The sequence below is a fragment of the Palaemon carinicauda genome, chromosome 25 (assembly GCF_036898095.1).
Source record: "Palaemon carinicauda isolate YSFRI2023 chromosome 25, ASM3689809v2, whole genome shotgun sequence".
NCBI lineage: Eukaryota > Metazoa > Arthropoda > Malacostraca > Decapoda > Palaemonidae > Palaemon > Palaemon carinicauda.
The window spans coordinates 105,240,688-105,260,500 of NC_090749.1; the positions used below are offsets into that span (position 1 = coordinate 105,240,688).

The 19,813-nt window shown below is 40.8% G+C and overlaps 2 protein-coding genes across 3 annotated transcripts in view; one reads left to right on the forward strand and one right to left on the reverse strand.

Annotated features, from left to right (window-relative positions):
- Window positions 1-4,150, forward strand: part of IP3K1 (inositol-trisphosphate 3-kinase-like protein) — a 53,872-nt gene extending 49,722 nt beyond the window's left edge. For both annotated transcript variants that reach the window (XM_068349007.1, XM_068349006.1), the window contains exons 6-8: window positions 255-428; window positions 2,144-2,317; window positions 3,373-4,150. In XM_068349007.1, coding sequence (XP_068205108.1) covers window positions 255-428; window positions 2,144-2,317; window positions 3,373-3,432 — 408 coding nt within the window. In that variant the 3' untranslated portion in view covers window positions 3,433-4,150. The remainder of the gene's footprint in view (window positions 1-254; window positions 429-2,143; window positions 2,318-3,372) is intronic.
- Window positions 4,151-4,200: 50 nt separating this feature from the next.
- The window catches only part of LOC137618803 (inactive pancreatic lipase-related protein 1-like), a 66,942-nt gene continuing 51,329 nt past the window's right edge, over window positions 4,201-19,813 (reverse strand). Inside the window, exon 9 of the mRNA XM_068349009.1 lies at window positions 4,201-9,868. Coding sequence (XP_068205110.1) covers window positions 9,493-9,868 — 376 coding nt within the window. The 3' untranslated portion in view covers window positions 4,201-9,492. The remainder of the gene's footprint in view (window positions 9,869-19,813) is intronic.

Here is a 19,813-nt window from a genome sequence, read left to right on the forward strand (position 1 = left end):
TAACTTTTATTTCTCAAGAATTTTATTAACATCTTATAAATCTCTAAAAGCTTTTCTTCAACTTCTTGTAATCCTTAAGACTTTCTCAACTTCCATTACAGTACTTTCCAAGACTTGTTCTTCAGCTTATGAAATCTTTAGTTTCAAAACTCCCTTAACTTCTCAAGACTTTCTTCAAACTTAAAACTTCTTTAGACTTCGAACTTCATATGCTACCCAAGACGCCCTTCAACTCCCTACTTCTTCCTTGCCAGATGAGTGGCAGCGATGCAGTCACAGAGCTCCAGACAGTGAGGAGTCGAGAGGAGGTGGCCAACATCATGAACGGGTTCTTGAAGGGACGAGACAGCACCAAACGCCAAATAATCGAGCGCCTCCAGCACTTGAGAAAGGTGTTCGTCAACTCTCCGTTCTTCCAACGACACGAGGTAAGATTGATGACAGTTTATTGTTACTACTAATTATAGATTATTGTTTGTTGTTATTATTATTACTACTAGCCAAGCTAGAACCCCAGTTTAAAAAGCAAGATGCTATACAAACTTAGTATACCTTGGGATACCTTAACATGGCAAGAGGATTTGTGTATCGGCATGATCAGCCAGCAAAGCTTGTACTAGAAATGGGCTCTCATACTAGGTTGGTTTGCTGTGAACAATTAGACAAGTCTCTCATAATCACCAATCCAATGGCCAGCGTGGTAATGAAAACTGGTCAAACCCAACATGAATAAAGACATGTCGTAGGCCTTTGTACTGCAGTGTACTAAAAACGGTTGCCTTTGTTTTTCTTCTTCTACTACTACTACTACTACTACTACTACTACTACTACTACTACTACTACTACTACTACTACTACTACTACCACCACCTAAGCTGCAACCCTAGTTGGAAAAGCAGGATGCTATAAGCATAAAGGCTCCAACAGGGAAAAATAGCCTGATAAGGAAAGGAAATAAGGAACCAAATAAAATAGTGCCTCCAAGTGTACCCTCAAGCAAGAGAACTCTAACCCAAGACAATGGAAGACCATGGTATAGAGGCTATGGCACTACTCAAGACTAGAGAACAATGGTTTGATTTTGCTGTGTCCTTCTCCTAGAAGAGCTGCTTACCATAGCTAAAGAGTCTCTTCTACCCTTACCCTTAAGAGGAAAGTAGCCACTGAACAATTACAATACAGAAGTTAAACCTTTGGGTGAAGAAGAATTGTTTGGTAATCTCAATGTCAGGTGTGTGAGGACAGAGGAGAATCTGTAAAGAATAGACCAGACTATTCGGTGTATGTGTAAGCAAAGGAAAAATAAGCCATAACCAGAGAGGGATCCAATGTAGTACTATGTGGCCAGTCAAAGGATCCAATAACTCTCTAGTGGTAGTTAATTTACATAGATGACTCTCAAAGATTTTAGTTTAAAGATTATAAAATAGAAATAAACAAAATTAAAAAGTATTATTTAAAGAAAATTAAAAACTAACTGTTTGCATCTCACTTTAGAATAGAAAGTTTCCTTTTAATAAATATTTTTACATCTTTTCAATTTAGTTTCCTGTAGGAGATTTTTATTGTCTTGTGACTTGTGGCCAAGGAGAAATGTCGCCACGTGTCAACGTATTTATGTAGACGTTTCGTGACGTCGCTAACAAAGGAATGAATTTTCATCGAAAATAAAATTTGCATTGGAGAGGTTAATAAAATATCTGAATAGCATTTAGCAGTTACATGAACTCCCTCTATTTTATACCAATTTGAGTCATGGCCCCCTTCTCGTCTTCCATCTTGTTGCGGTGAATGCGAGTCATTTGGTGTAACTACAAAGAGTTCTCTACAGAAATCATAACTCTCTGATATTGTATCAAAAGATCATGATGAAATACAGTAATAAAAAATAATGTTAACTTAAAGCAGTAAGCAAGACAACATTTGCAATTTGAAACATGACTATTTGTCTACTTTTTCAGCTGAAAATCTTAGGCGTGCGAGTTAAATGAAGCCTATACTAAGCCAAAATTTAACAAAATTTCACTTACAAACAGCTTCTTGGAAGCTATAAAGCTTATAAGTTGAAGAATTTCTACTCGTATAAGTATGACGCAGTGATTTATTCAATATTTTGGTTACTTAACATCGTGTCTATTCCAGGTAATTGGAAGCAGTATCTTGATCATCTTCGACGACGAAAAGGCCGGCGTCTGGATGATCGACTTTGCCAAGACGGTTCCGCTCCCCGCCGGCGTGAAGGTCACTCACGAGGAGCCCTGGGAACTCGGGAATCACGAGGAAGGCTACCTCTATGGGATTGATAACCTTTTGCGGGTAAGAGTCCGTCTCTTTCCTTTCGATTTGATAGCACAAGGCGTTATTTATGTGTACTATGATGATGATTTTATCCACATTATTTTTGGGTAAATCTTATCACTTTTCTTATAATAATTACTGCACCGTATATTGTTCATGGATAATTTTAACTTTCGCCCCCAAAGGACGTACCGGTACGTTCTTGCAAAACACTGTTATTTACATGTTTTTGATAACTTTATGAGAAACTTCAGGCATTTTCCAAAAGAATGAGACCAACCTGACCTCTCTATGACAAAAATTAAGGCTGTTAGAGCAATTTAAAAAATATATATAGCAAAATGTGCTCGAAATTTAACCTTACCTTGGGGGTAAAAGGGTTAACCAGTAGTACATTCATTACTATGAAGGCTCTTTTGCTAATTTGTAATTTTTCTTGCAATGGCATTAATAAACAAATTTATAGATATAAGTAATAAAGAAAATATGTATAAAGTGCCCTGTATAAGAAATTTTAAATGCAAAACAAATGAATTAACATCTTTTATAGATATTTATGTAGAAATACCTTTAGGGATTTTCTGACATGAAGTAGGAATCTAGCTAACTAGTGTTAGCAAAGTCAGCCGACTGAGAACAATGGTAGAGTTAATGTTATTGGGGTCATGAATTGGGTGTTAGAGAACCTTTCAATTATTCTTACTGTAGGCAATGTAAGTTGTTTATACATAAAGGTCTACTTATTGTAGGCAATATCGTTAAATCGTTTATACGCAGGGGACTATTTACCGTAAGCAATGTTGTTAGATCATTTGTACATAGGGGTCTATTTACTGTTGGCAATATTGTTAGATCGTTTATACATGGGACTACTTACTGTGGGTAACATTGTTAAATTGCTTATAAGCAGGGGACTAATTACTGTAGATAATATTGTTAAATCGTTTATACACAAGGGACTACTCACTGTAGGCAATATTGTTAAGTACGTATAGTATACTGTAAGCCCAAATGTCCATGCTGGGACGTATCTTAAGAGACATTGCTTGTAATCTTTCCGTCTTCCCAAACAGATCGTCGAAGAAGTGCCAGTATCCAAGACCAAAAAGCTAGGGTTGTTCTGTACGCCTTGATGAGGACCGTCGGTCATGCTCGCGCCGCGCCGGATTGCGACTAAGATAAGGCGACATTCACAGGTCTCGGTACGAAGACGAGGATAAGCGATAAAAGACGGAAGTAAAACGTTCGGCTTCTTGGCAGCAAAAAAAAAAAGAATAAAAAGAAAAAGAAAAAAAAAAGAGCTTGTCCACTGTGCATATATACTGTGTTTGATAGCCACTGTTAATTTTCAGTCCTCATCCATGACTTTCTTAGGTCGAACGCGACGCGTCTTAAGACGTGCCGCAGCAGCGTGTCGAAGGGCGACGTTAGGTTCTCCCCGTGTAATAGACTTTGACCGCTGACATTTCGTCAATGCGAAGAGCAGTAATATTTAAGTTATATATAAAATTTAATGAGATATTTTTATATGTATGTTATTTCCTGTACAGATATAATGAATTGTGATAAAATTCTCTATATTTTGTCTACCAACTCCTTATTTAGTGCTGTGTATAATACTAGGTAGTTCACATATTGCATTTTGTTGTTTTTAAAATATCAGACGTCAAACTCAGGTTTAATGTTGTACAAGTATTATTGAGAACGTATTAATACGTTAGAAATCCCTGAAATGTTATGCTGACCCTTTTTTTTTTATTTTGACATCCATTATAGATTTTGGGAACATTTTTATTATAAATTACTGTGCATTACTTTTGTATGTATTTAAATACAGACTGTTATAAAATAGCTGTTGTATTTTTTTATTTACTGCATGCAGGAGTCATTATACTATACAATAACATGACTTTATCTTTAATATAAACTTAATGGAACACATACATTGATATTGTATGTCAAGTATATACTTATTGTCATAATAAATTGTATAATGAATACACACACATTGAGACGTATTAAACAGCCAATGTACAAAAATATCAATCAAATAGTTAATTCCTAAAACGAAGGTTAAAATATCATTACACTCGCTGTCTTGTACCACAAACCTTACCTTACGCGAGCAGAGACGGGTTATACAAAATAAATTTGGCTGTTGATGGGGAATACTTTAAGTCATAATTGGACATATTAACAGCAAGATGGCAGACATACTAAATTGGGCCCATCTGTTAACTCAAGAGGGAACGAATATTGCTGCAGTCTATGGCACAATCAGGTGGACAGCTTCGCTTACCAGCGTGAATTTGGTGCAACTGGATGCACAAGACATGAATCATATCAGCTAATGGTAAGAGGGTCAACTTACAACCCTTGACAGCTCATAATTCCTAGAAGTAAAACAATTTTAAGGACTAACTCTTTCATACATTTTACCAAGGCAAGGATATAATTAAGAACAAAGTATAAAGGTATAAAAAGAGCAGCACATTTTAAAAAGTAATCTATAGAAATGCAATCACAAAGACAAGATATATTTGTGCAAAGTTAATAACAGCAGCTGAAGAAAAAGATTAAGTGGAATCAGCAATTGGAAATGAAAAACAAAAAAGAATTTAAGTCGGACACAAAATAGAAGTGAAACAATACTCTACATAGAAACCGACAAGGGAAAGTTACTTTCCGTCACAAACTTATCGCCCATAAAGGAGGATTTTGAACTTCGGTAAGGACTTAACAATTGAGGATAAAAGCCGTTGGCTGTCTGTGGCAAGATGCGAAACCAGAAGTAAACAGTGGAAGTATGCAATACTTGTTCTCTGGACATAATTGCGACAAGTATCTCGCTAAATCAATTTAAAGGTGAAAAATATTAGCACGAATAATTTCACAAACTCAAAGAATAACAAGACAAAAAGGTATGTACACAAACAAGAACGTACCTAATGGAACACTCGGTACGTTTGTGTACAAAATGAACAACGGCAAAAGGTGTTTTCGAAAATTGAAAACAAGAGAGACGAAGGATCCTTAAAAATAATTAAAAAACCACAGCTCCTGAATGTAATATATGTTGGTGTAAGAAATGAACAAACTGGGAAACATAAAGTCTTTAAAAATAAAAACAAGAAAGATGAAGGGTCCTTGAAAATAATTTCAAGAATCACAGCAACTAATATTGAATTCAGAATAATATCAAGAAAGATAAAGGGTCCTTAAAATCACAAATTTTAAGTAATTTGTATTTTTCCTAAAAGTACCTACCTAGAGCTACTTTCTTAAGAGAAGAATTCCCTGCCGCCTTCCCCTACCCAGAGTAGGGGACGAGGTAATATCAGACTCTTGGGGAAGGGCAATGGGCCGCTTCGCAACAGACTTACCTCGTCCCCTACTCTGGGTGGGGAAGGCGGCAGGGAACTCTTCTCTTAAGAAAGTAGTTCGAGGTAAGTACTCCGTGTTGGAAGAAATTAATTTTAAAAAACAGAGCACCTGATAGTGAATTCAGAAATAATTTTAAACTTAATTGGCTGATCCAATTAGCATTCTCACGCTGTCTCTATTCCAGTCATAGGATCAATTATGAATAACCAACATCTCCGCCTACTGCGTCTCGATCTCGGTAAGTAAGGTTTGCGTACATACGGCACGAAAAGTCCTCGACTTGCAAACACAAATCCGACAGAAATTATAAATTTCAGATATTGTATTTTAAAGTTTATAACAAAATATTGCAATAGAACAATATCATATAATTAAATACAGTAGGCAAAACGACATTCGTAATATGAAATGGAAATATTCGGTGACTTTTCCAGCAGATAATTGTAGGCAGAGTTAGCCGAAGACGACCCTAGGGCAAACTTCAACAAAATTTGACTTAAAAACAGCTTCTTGGAATCGATTTAGCTTGCAAGTTGCGGACTTTCTACCTTTTCAAGTAACATAAATACAAAATTATAATAAAGACACAATATAAAAAAAATCTATTTGACAAACTTAGAACCTAAAATCTATCACATACAATATATAAATACAATATATATAATGCTTTGAATGTCACATATAGCACCAATTGTTCAAAATGACAATTTTCAATAACATCCCAAAAATTTTTATTTGCAAATGAAATAATCTTGAATAAAAGAATTTTTTGGATAGGCATTTTACATGTAAATTATGATAATATAAGGTATTACAGAAACCTGTCAGTTTATCTGAATACAGTCAATACTTAGAACAGGTATCTAGGTTTTCAAATGACTCTGGAATACTGGTTCATCTCTTCTTAATAAATTATTAATAAATGTATAAAATAATTGAATAATTTCATGAGTTAAAACTATCAAAAGCTTCCACTAAAATAATACCGTGTTCAATTACATTGTATAATGAATAAAAATACATTACAATAGTCAAATTTTACATAACATGAAAAACAGAATGGGAAAAATATATCCACGGCACAAAACCTTTGAAGAATTTCATATATGATGTTTCTTTATCGGGATTATTTTGGGCAGGTAAACATTTACTATACATCATTTTCCCTTTTTAATACAACATTCAACAACCTCAGTCTGGTAGATATTTTCATGAAATAATGTAGAGATACAGGGAATATTTACATGAGCAACGTGCACTTTCATGAAATACCCAACAATCATTAGCCTTAACCATTTTACCCCCAATGGACGTACCAGTACGTTTCACAAAACTCATCCCTTTACCCCCATGGACGTACCGGTACGTCCTTGCAAAAAACTGCTATTTAAATTTTTTTTTGCATATTTTTGATAACTTTTTGAGAAACTTCAGGCATTTTCCAAGAGAATGATACCAACCTGACCTCTCTATGATGAAAATTAAGGCTGTTAGAGCAATTTAACAAAATATACTGCAAAATGTGTTTGAAAAAAAAAATAACCCCTGAGGGTTGAGGGTTGGAAATTTCCAAACAGCCTGGGGGTAAAAGGGTTAAGAAGCAGAAATATCAGAAAATTGTGCTCTATGAAATGTAAAAATTTCATGCACTGAAATGCTGAAAATTAAGAAGCACGACACACCTCCGAGTGACTATGCATAACGAATGTAGAGGCATTGAGAGCATCAACGACCTATGTACAACAAACGTAAAGGATTTCGGTCCGAAGTACACCGAGGAATAACTTAGCTAAAAGCAATCATTACGCCACAAAAATATGACTAACTTGATCTTCACTTCCTGAAGATTAAAGAGCATTACCATAATCTGGAATGGAAAAAAACAATCACTAAAATTGCAATTACCTCGGTGAGATTATCTCCGCTATAATTCTTTGCCGAGACGTAAAAACTATCATTACTCCCATTGCAATGTGACGCCATCATTACTCCAAGTACAATACGATGTATACGTTCAGAAACCTAACGATTGTACGCTAAACGTATTTTGCAGATGAAGACTTTTCATCGTAGCTTTTGTACCCACTCGACAAACATAAAAGTCATCCAACTTTGGTATCCATCAATCTTACATCACTACTCCGGATAGCAAGGTTGGTAGCGTCGCGGATTTCTATTGCAGAGGTCCCGAGTTCGGTCCCCGCCAGAGACGCGAATACCGTGAGACCTTCTACCGGGGGGTACTCCCAGGGTGGCGCCTGGGGGGGAGGTTAGAGGGGACTAGTGATAGTCCCTGCTGGCTAATGGTCGCCCGAGGAGAACGATGTAAATCGTCTCAGTGGAGACCTAAAACCCGCAACTTTAACTTTTTTTAATGGACATTCTAAACCTTTCATTACCAAAGCTTCAAGAGCAAACAGACCTGTGCTTTTGTATAACTCGACGAAAACAATAGAGTACTCTAACTTTTTCATCCATTAATCTTGCATCACAAATGGACATTCTAACCCTTTCATTACCGAAGCTACGAGACCGGATAGACCTGCGTCCTCCCTAACTAACCATCGCGAAAAGCAAAGCATGCCGAACGATCGTCGCCGGTACTTCGCGGTTAGATCCCGGAGCCGATAGACGAAATGCCTCGAGGGAAAAGCGATTAGTTCTGAGAGAGTTTTCAGCATAGTCTAGTCTACTTATCTTTAATGGATTCCTAAATCCATTTTTACACCAAAAAAGGGAAAAAGAAAACGCTACTAAGCTCTATGAGTACCAACCTTAGTACTATTGCAATACGGCTAAAACTACGTCTGCTACGCAGGTCCTTGGATCGAACGTAGCATGAAGCGATGAGATATTTGTCTATGCTTGAAGCTCTTGAAATTATTCTACATTTTTGAAAATATAAAAAACTTGTTATATACTATCTGGAACATGAACTTATAATCAAATTATTTGAATAATATATTCATTGCATAATTTAAAGCTTGTAAGAGATTCCATTGTTTAAAATGAGATTGGTTCTATTGAAAAAATTCAATGAAAAATAAGAAAAACCTGTTATATTTCATCTGGAATATCATCTTATTAAAAGATGATTTGAATAATATATTCATTGCATAATTTAAAGCTTGTAAGAGATTCTATTGTTTGAAACGAGATTGATATTATCGAAATTCAATGAAAATTGATCGGAGATCATATCACATTCATACCCTCGCATGTTTTAGTAACAGCTTTCCGAGAATACCTTGTTTGAAGGAGCATTACGGACAGTACTCTCCATATCGTTGCCGTATGACGTCAAACGACACTCTTCGATACATATAAAAGTACTTGGTACAACAACAAACTTTCCTATCATTAAAGTATAACGTTAAATGAGATTCTTCGATAAATGAGATTCTTCGATACATAAAGTACTTAGTAAAACTACAGGGCATATTTCCTTAAACAATGATGGTACTCAAATTTCAAGTTAGTTTTCTCATGTTAAAAATTTTTCTTCTTTTGAGCCAGAGTCTTTTAAATAAAAGACTATACAGTAACGACAACTACCAGTCACGTTACGTACCGTACGTACCACTTCAATTGCTCCCCCTTACCCTATTAAAATTTTATCGATCTAATTAAAAAATTTTTTACAATTAGAAAACTCCCAATTCCTAATGAAGAGCAAAGAAATCTTTCACTGATAAAAGTACCCTAAATAAATTCCTATCTTGTATTTTGAGCTTTTTTCTTCTTACCAGCATTTCGTATTTAGATAAAGACCAAATTACCGCACACTCTCGGAACTACGAACTGCATAATCAACACGAAACGGACGTCGACACTCCGTCACCAGCCGTTGCAGAGCTGTTCTCGTCGCGTATCAACAGAGCATCGTCGTCGTCTTCGGCACCAGACATGGGCGGCGTGGGAGGAAGAGGGACCTCGTCGTCGATGATGCGGTCGTCCCCGTCCTCTTCGATCAACAGCCCGCTGTTTATTTCCTCCGAGTCGCGTCTCCTTCTCAAGGCCAGAATCGCCACGCCGGCTAAGATGAAGAGGACCATCAGGCCCGAACCGGTCGAAGCCAAGATCATGACGATGTTGTCCTTCACGGTCTTCCCGGGGGAGCAGACGGCGTCTCTCTCGGCGTAAGGAACCGACCCGCTCGTGTTCAGGTAAAATACTCCGGGCATCCTGTAAAAGTAGAGCGATTAAATTATACACATACCATACCGATATTACAGGTTTGCTTTCATAATAAAAGAGAAAACTAATGAAAAGACACCGATAGTACTTCACGACTATACAAGTTAAACTGCGATGAATCAAGAACACTTTACTGTTAGATAAACAATTTGCAATGATATACAAATGAAACATACTAAGCCATGAATAACTGACATTTCAAAATTCATCCTCTGAAAGTAATAATCACTAATCAAATATAATAATCAGACATATATACATGAAAATCATAAATAAAAATATAATACTCAGTACTTATATAAGATAGATAAAAACATAAAAACAAAACTATCCAGATAAGAACAGACTTAAATTCATTCCATGTCTCTTCGCACCATGACCACAGAGGCCAATTGAAAAGCGAATACCTGTAGTTAAAAGATTGCCCTCACTAGGTGCCTAACCACAGCAGTAACCCCCCCCCCCCCAGTCAACAGCTAACACTCAAAGGTTGAGGATGGAAATAAAGATGATATAAAGGATGGAATGGACATAAAGTAGAAGACTATGAGTGGGTGTAGGGAATGTACAAAGACCCTGAAGTAAAGACTACAGTACTTCATGTGAGGTGTGGTGTAGGTGAGAGGCCCCTACAGCAGAAAAACCAACATAATGTTATAAGGAGGATGATGACCGTAATAACAAATAACACATTAAGCAGACTTTTTCTAGAGCAGCTAAGAGAAGAGTAAATGTATAAACTAAAAAATAGCATAAGAACGAATACATTTCCTGTCAACACTTATGGTTACATGAACGTAGACGCCAAAGTACGTCATTGGATCGGCAGAAAAATAAACACTGAAGTGTTTATCTACAAACACATTATTGTAGACTACTGTATAGGAGCTTAAAACACTGAGTCCAGCAGTGGGAGCCGTGAGGCAATTTAAGAGTCCAAGAGCATCTAGAATTCTAGGATAAAACTCAAGAGTTACAAGAAATAAATTTAACGAAAACCTGAAAAGAAAGATGAAACAAAGGAAGCAGGAACAGAGCTATAGTAGAAAGATACGTAGCAAGTGGAGCTAGGGGCCGACAGAAAGGTGCAAAGAGCTTTATGTACGTTGTAAGAGTTTTAAAATGTGTGTGTGTTAATGTGAAAACAAACTTAAGACAAGCTCTCTCTCTCACTCATTCATTCTCTCTCTATCTCAAATTCTTAATGACAGGAAACAGACAGATAACTAAAACACAGATAAAGGCTCGACTTCCTTTACAAACGTAGTGAATCATGAATGAAAGTTCACTTTGCTGTTTACAAAGGCCATTATGTAAATATTTGAGGCCCAGCTAACTGCTAATAACTGACATTGTAAAATAAAATTGCATAGAACAGATTCAGTGTTTATTTCTTGATTTTTTTCCATTGGCATGAATAGCTGATTTTATTATTATTATTACTAACTAAGCTACAACCTTAGTTGGAAAAGCAAGATGTTATAAGCCCAAAGGCTCCAACAGGGAAAACTAGCCCAGTGAGGAAAGGAAACAAGGAAATAACTAAACTACAGGAGAAACCCAAAATGCTTTTCTACAGTATGTAGTGGACTGACGACACTAATCTCCTAATAAGTCAAGTAACTGTGCTCCCGTGATGCACAGTCTGTTTTATCTTTCTGTTGTATCACACGGATCTTACGTACTTACTCGTAATAGAAATTAAGAACCTACTTTTCATGTTGTATCCTTGCCCCACCAATTATGGATAAGGAAGTTACCAATACGTACAGAAAGTTTTACCCAACCTTGCTCATGAGATGGAACCAATAAGAAGACCGACACATCAGGGTGATATATGGGAGTGAACTGAGGATCGTGATAAAGCTTGGGGTGTTAATAGGAATGATGGGAGAAAGTTAGGTAGTGGTGGTGCTGGGAAGGGGAGGGTGGAGGGGGGGGTCAGTAGCTGTAGTGAACGACACCTCGTAGTAACGGGGGATTTTGAGGAGGGAGAAGTCTAATTGGAAAGGGATCTCTGGTAGTGGTATCACTCGCCCCAGTTTTAATAGCGACACCCTTTAGGGGTGAGCGAACTGGATATATTCCTAGCATTCTATGCAACTTTTTTCTCTGGTATATTTAGCAGTATTTATACCTTTGAAATGGTGCTTTAAGGAGCATTTCACTAGGCGACACAGGTTCCTCGCCCAGAAATAGATTTTTCCTTCGTCAAAATCCCTTTTATAGAATTAAGGAACTAATCTCTACAGTACTGTACAGTATTACAATCAAAGTAAGGAACTGACTATTCAATATGATGCCTCGCAGACAGGAATACGAGCTGCTTTAATTAAGGGGTCGGTTGTCTGATGCGGCCTCTCCAATGCCTTCAATCAAAGGCATCCTCTTCTCTGCATATCATCCTTCACCCTTCCTTGCCATCTAATTCTCTACTGAATTTGCACCGACTTGCAGCGGTGTCCTTTTAGCTCGGAAAAAGTTTCCTGCTACCTGATTAGTTAGAATTATCTTGTCCAACCAATCAGCGAGCGGGAAACGTTTCCGAGCTAGAAGGGCACCCCTGCGAGTCAGTGCAAATCTGCCTTGCTAAAAAGAATTGACTATATATACATCCAGACACAAAAAGAGGCATTGTTGATAGTTTTTGCTCTATGGAAATTTCATGATTATGTATTTGGTAGAATATAATAGAAAATTATCATAAACCATTTGAAACAATCATTCTAAAACCACTATGTTGGGCACCAATGTGTCTGCAAGGTATGCCGATGAGAACGTATAGCATGATAAAGGTAGTGAGATGCTACTGGCCGATTTATCAAGATCATATGTATCTTATGATGGTAGGCATCGATTGTCTAATCATATCTATACGATTAAATTGTTACCTATTAGTCCAGAATGTTTAACAACAATCTAGAAAGAAACCGATGGTGATGAAGTGTTCATCGTATCTTAAAGCCCCATTCGCGTATCCAATGGATGGGTCTGTCATTTGCTTCCTGTAGATCTACACCAGACAATTCAGGTCCCAGTGGGCAGCATCAGAGGATGAGGTCCATGGTCTGGGGCGATTCACCGCAGGGGCAATCAGCGTTAGTGACATATCCCCGCTTCTGAAGTCTATCTCCAGTTTTCCCGATTTTGGGTCTTTATCTATTTCAGATGCTTCACTCCTTTATGTTAAGGGACACTCCACAAGGTAGGTGCTTGCTAGGGTTAGGTAGTGCATCACTGAAAGCAGTGATTCTGAATAGATGCCCTGATCATGAGAATGTTATTCCAAGTGTACTTAAACCTTATCATTGCCCCAGGGATGAATTTTCTGTTCAAAACGGCCTCATCTTGAAGGGTGACCGAGTAGTTATTCCATTGACAATGAGGTCACCAACCTTATAATCTATACATTCATCACATACAGGTAGAGAATGTTTTAGAAGTGCCAGGAAATACTTGTACTAACCTTGTATGAATGCAGATGTAAAACAATTTACTTCAAAATGTGAAATATGTAAGAAGTTCCCTCTTGGTCAACAGAAAAGAGAGCTTGAAATCACATGAGTTGGCTGACAGACCATGGGAAAAAGTAGGTGTTGATTTGAAGAATATAAAGGATCATAATCTTTCATATTTCTCTACATTACTACTCTGCAGCCATTCTTCAAATGCCCTCTTTTTCTCTTCCACTTTCATCTTTGCTCCTTCAATCCACCCTATTGATTACTATAGTAGTTTTGAGGAAATAAGACTATCTTGAAAACACTAATGAAAGTACTGTAATTAGAAAATTGAAAAATGTTATTTTTATTAATAAAATAAATTTTTGAATATACTTACCCGGTGATTATATAAGCTGCAGCTCTGCTGCCCGACAGAAAAACCTACGGTCAAAATATGCCAGCGATCGCTATGCAGGAGGGGGTGTACATCAACAGCGCCATCTGTCAAGCAGGTACTTAGTACTCCATGTAAACAAAGAACCAATTTTCTCCTCGGTCCACTGGGTCTCTATTGGGGAGGAAGGGAGGGTCCTTTAATATATAATCACCGGGTAAGTATATTCAAAAATTTATTTTATTAATAAAAATAACATTTTTCAATATTAAACTTAGCCGGTGATTATATAAGCTGATTCACACCCAGGGGGGTGGGTAGAGACCAGCATTACATGTTTACATTATTATGAGCTAAGTATTTTGTATTTCATTTTAGCAGTTATTCAAAATAACAAACATAAAATAAATAAGTACCTGGTAAGGAAGTCGACTTGAACAATTACTCTGCCTTTTTAAGTACGTCTTCCTTACTGAGCCTCGCGATCCTCTTAGGATGCTGAGCGACTCCTAGGAGCTGAAGTATCAAGGGTTGCAACCCATACTAAAGGACCTCATCAAAACCTCTAATCTAGGCGCTTCTCAAGAAAAGAATTTGACCACCCGCCAAATCAACCAGGCTTCTTGGCCTTCCGGACAACCCAAAAAACAACAATAAAAAACATTTCAAGAGAAAGATTAAAAAGGTTATGGAATTAGGGGAATGTAGTGGTTGAGCCCTCACCCACTACTGCACTCGCTGCTACGAATGGTCCCAGGGTGTAGCAGTTCTCGTAAAGAGACTGGACATCTTTAAGATAAAAAGACGCGAACACTGACTTGCTTCTCCAATAGGTTGCGTCCATTATACTCTGCAGAGATCTATTTTGTTTAAAGGCCACTGAAGTTGCGACAGCTCTAACTTCATGTGTCCTTACCTTCAGCAAAGCATGGTCTTCCTCATTCAGATGGGAATGAGCTTCTCGTATCAACAGTCTGATATAATAGGAAACTGCATTCTTTGACATAGGTAAAGAAGGTTTCTTAATAGCACACCATAAAGCTTCTGACTGTCCTTGTAAAGGTTTAGTTCGTCTTAAATAGAACTTAAGAGCTCTAACAGGGCATAAGACTCTTTCTAGTTCATTTCCAACCAAATTAGAAAGGCTTGGAATATCGAACGATTTCGGCCAAGGACGAGAAGGTAGTTCGTTTTTGGCTAGAAAACCAAGCTGTAAAGAACATGTAGCCGTTTCAGATGAAAATCCGATGTTCCTGCTGAAGGCGTGTATCTCACTGACTCTTTTAGCTGTTGCTAAGCAGATGAGGAAAAGAGTCTTTAAAGTGAGATCTTTAAAGGAGGCTGATTGTAGTGGCTCGAACCTTTCTGACATAAGGAATCTTAGTACCACGTCTAAATTCCAACCTGGTGTGGCCAAACGACGCTCCTTCGAGGTCTCAAAAGACTTGAGGAGGTCCTGTAGATCTTTGTTGTTAGAAAGATCTAAGCCTCTGTGACGGAAGACTGCTGCCAACATGCTCCTGTAACCTTTGATCGTGGGAGCTGAAAGAGATCTTTCCTTCCTCAGGTATAATAGGAAGTCAGCTATTTGGGTTACAGAGGTACTGGTTGAGGATACTGATACCGACTTGCACCAGCTTCGGAAGACTTCCCACTTCGACTGGTAGACTCTAAGAGTGGATGTCCTCCTTGCTCTAGCAATCGCCCTGGCTGCCTCCTTCGAAAAGCCTCTAGCTCTTGAGAGTCTTTCGATAGTCTGAAGGCAGTCAGACGAAGAGCGTGGAGGCTTGGGTGTACCTTCTTTACGTGTGGCTGACGTAGAAGGTCCACTCTTAGAGGAAGGGTTCTGGGAACGTCCACCAGCCATTGAAGTACCTCGGTGAACCATTCTCTCGCGGGCCAGAGGGGAGCAACTAACGTCAACCTTGTCCCTTCGTGAGAGGCGAACTTCTGCAGTACCTTGTTGACAATCTTGAACGGGGGGAATGCATAAAGGTCTAGATGGGACCAATCCAGTAGAAAAGCATCTATATGAATTGCTGCTTGGTCCGGGATTGGCGAGCAATAATTTGGGAGCCTCTTGGTCATCGAGGTTGCAAAGAGATCTATGGTAGGTTGGCCCCATGTGGCCCATAGTCTCTTGCACACATTCTTGTGTAGGGTCCATTCTGTTGGGATGATTTGACCCTTCCGACTGAGGCAGTCCGCCATGACATTCATGTTGCCTTGAATGAACCTCGTTACTAGAGACAGGTTTAGATCTCTTGACCAGGTGAGGAGGTCCCTTGCGATCTCGTACAACGTCATAGAATGGGTCCCTCCTTGCTTGGAGATGTACGCCAAGGCCGTGGTGTTGTCTGAGTTCACCTCCACCACCTTGCCTAGAAGGAGAGACTTGAAGCTTTTCAAGGCCAGATGAACTGCCAGTAGCTCCTTGCAGTTGATATGTAACGCTCTTTGATTCGAGTTCCAAGTTCCCGAGCATTCCCGACCGTCTAATGTCGCACCCCAGCCCGTGTCCGATGCGTCCGAGAAGAGAACGTGGTTGGGGGTCTGAACAGCCAGGGGCAGACCCTCTCTGAGGTAGATGTTGTCCTTCCACCAAGTCAGTGATGACTTCATCTTCTCGGAAATGGGGATCGAGACCGCTTCTAGCGTCTTGTCCTTTCTCCAGTGAACAGCTAGGTGAAATTGAAGGGGACGGAGGTGCAGTCTCCCTAACGCAATGAACTGGTCCAGGGATGAAAGCGTCCCTATCAGACTCATCCACTGTCTGACTGAACATCGGTCCTTCTTTAACATGTTCTGGATGCATCCTAGGGCTTGACTTGTTCTGGGGGCCGACGGAAAAGCCCGAAAAGCTTGACTGTGAATCTCCATCCCTAAGTACACTATAGTTTGGGATGGGACCAGTTGGGACTTTTCCATATTGACCAGGAGACCCAATTCCTTGGTCAGATCTAGAGTCCACTTTAGATTCTCCAGACAGCGACGACTGGAAGAAGCTCTTAGAAGCCAGTCGTCCAAATAGAGGGAGGCTCTGATGTCCGCTAAATGCAGGAATTTGGCAATATTCCTCATCAGTTTCGTAAAGACAAGAGGCGCCGTGCTTAGGCCAAAGCACAGGGCTTGAAATTGGTAGACAACCTTCCCATAAACGAACCTTAGAAAAGGTTGGGAATCTGGGTGGATGGGGACGTGAAAGTAAGCGTCCTTTAGGTCTAAAGAGACCATCCAGTCTTCCTTCCTGACCGCTGCTAGCACAGACTTTGTCGTCTCCATGGCGAACGTCTGCTTTGTGACAGACATTCAGAGCACTGACGTCTAGCACCGGTCTCCACCCTCCTGTCTTCTTTACCACTAAGAAGAGACGGTTGTAGAAGCCCGGGGATTGATGGTCCCGGACTTTGACTACCGCTCCCTTTTCTAGTAAGAGAGACACCTCTTGCTTCAAAGCTAGTCTCTTGTCCTCCTCTCTGTACCTGGGAGAGAGGTCGAAGGGAGACGTTGCTAGAGGGGGCTTGCGCATAAACGGGATCTTGTACCCTTCTCTGAGCAACTTCACAGATTGTGCATCTGCGCCCCTGTTCTCCCAGGACTGCCAGTAGTTCTTGAGTCTGGCTCCCACTGCTGTCTGAAGAAGGTGGCAGTCAGACTCTGCCTTTAAAGGACTTGGTACCTTTCTTCTTAATCCCACGTCTCCCTTCGGCACGAGCACCTCCTCTGCTGGAGGCTCTGCCACGAAAGGGCGGAATAAATCTGGACGCTGGAGTGTCCATCCTGGGTCTAGACACGGTAGGCAAAGGGGTGGCTTTGCGGGCAGATGACGCAACCAGGTCATGCGTGTCTTTTTGAATCAAGGAGGCAGCAATCTCCTTGATCAACTCCTCTGGGAAAAGGCACTTTGAGAGAGGAGCAAACATAAGTTCCGATCTCTGACATTGTGTTACTCCAGCTGACAAGAAGGAGCAAAGGTTTTCCCGTTTCTTGAGGACCCCGGAAACGAACGAAGCCGCAAGCTCACTGGAACCGTCCCGTATGGCCTTGTCCATGCAGGACATAATGAGCATGGAAGTTTCCTTGTCAGAAGGGGAGGTCTTCCTGCTCAACGCTCCCAAACACCAATCCAAAAAGTTAAAAACCTCGAAGGCTCTGAACACTCCTTTCATCAGATGGTCTAAGTCTGAAGGAGTCCAACAAATCTTGGAGCGTCTCATGGCTAGCCTGCGGGGAGAGTCTACTAGACTTGAGAAGTCGCCCTGGGCAGAGGCAGGAACTCCCAAGCCGAGAACTTCTCCCGTGGCATACCAGACGCTCGATCTGGAAGCGAGTTTCGCAGGGGGAAACAAGAATGCTGTCTTCCCAAGGTGCTTTTTGGACTGCATCCAATCTCCCAACACTCTTAAAGCTCTCTTAGACGAGCGGGCGAGGACGAGCTTCGTAAAGGCAGGCGCGGATGACTGCGTGCCTAAAGCGAACTCAGATGGAGGAGAGCGTGGGGCTGCAGAAACAAACTGATCAGGATACATCTCCTTGAACAGTGCAAGAACTTTCCTAAAGTCCAAGGAGGGAGGCGTGGTCTTGGGTTCGTCGATGTCCGTATGCGGGTCGTCAAAGTGTGCAGCGTCGTCATCATCAGAGAGTCCATCGTCTGAATACTGAGGAGGAAGCGGCAAAGGAGTAGGAATTGGCTGGTCAGCTGAGTCCGGCAGCACGGGTGCATGCGTGACTGCACTGGACGCAACGTCATGGAACTGTTGGCCAGTCTGTGAGCTGGCAACAACCATAGCAGCGCGGGGGCGCAAAGCGTCTACTCCTGACTGTCTAGTCTGCTGTGGGCGAGTAGCGGTAACCACACTGGGTTGCGGAGGTTGACGCACCGCGTCAAAACAAAACAACTTAGGTTGTTGTTGTAACTCGCGAACGTCAACGGAGGGTTCCGTGCGTCGCTGAACGTCAACATGCGGCTGGCAGGGTACACTGCGCATGGGTGGCGGGACTCTCACAGCTGGAGTGCGGGAGAAGGTAGCCTCAGCGTCCACTGGACGCACAACCGTGGTTGGTTGTAGGCTAACGGGTGCAGCGTCAACCTTCTCCGCACGAAAGTCCTGCATTAATGACGTTAACTGCGTCTGCATGGTCTGCAGCAAAGACCACTTAGGGTCTACAGTAGCAGGTGCGGCAACAGACGGTGTTACTGCCTGTTGCGGTACCGCTTTGCCTCTCTTAGGAGGTGTGCAGTCATCGGAAGACTGCAGCGAGTCCGAACTGACCCAGTGGCTACAGCTGGGCCGTTGGACTTGCGCGGAAGGGACCTTGCGTTTAAGAGGCCGTGAGACCTTGGTCCATTGTTTCTTCCGAGAAACATCTTCCGCAGACGAGGAATAAATGGGCTCTCTCGTCTTCTTGTGGGTGGGGCGATCTTGGTAAGATACGTCCGAAACCACGGAGGGAACGTCTGTCCGCTGATTAAAGCCTGTCGAACCCTTTGGTCGTACGACATTGCTTCTCCCCTGGGCTTGGGAGCTTGCAAGAGGTCCCGGACTGGGAGGACGACAGGCACGAACAGACGCACCCTCAAGCGCAACACTAACACTTTCCACAACACTACCACTCACTTTGTCACTACCCACTGCACTCTTACCCTTCAACTCCTTGACGTCTGCCATGAGTTGGTTACGGTCACTCGCCAATGACTCGACTCTCTCACCCAGAGCCTGGATGGCACGCATCATATCTGCCATCGAAGGTTGAGTGCTAGACGGGGGATCAGGAGCAACCACTACAGGGGAAGGAAAAGGTTGTGGGGCATGAGGAGAGGAAATATCAACGGAGCGAGATGAACTTCTCCTGACTCTATCTCTCTCTAGCCTACGTGAATATTTCAGGAATTCGAGAAAATCGAATTCCGAAAGCCCAACGCATTCCTCACATCGATCTTCCAATTGACAGGTTTTATCCCGACAACTGGAACAAACGGTGTGCGGATCGATAGAGGCCTTCGGAAGACGCCTTGAACAGTCCTTAGCACTACACTTTCTGTATTTAGGGACTTGAGAAGGGTCAGCCATCTTGAATTAGTCAAGGGGGAATTCA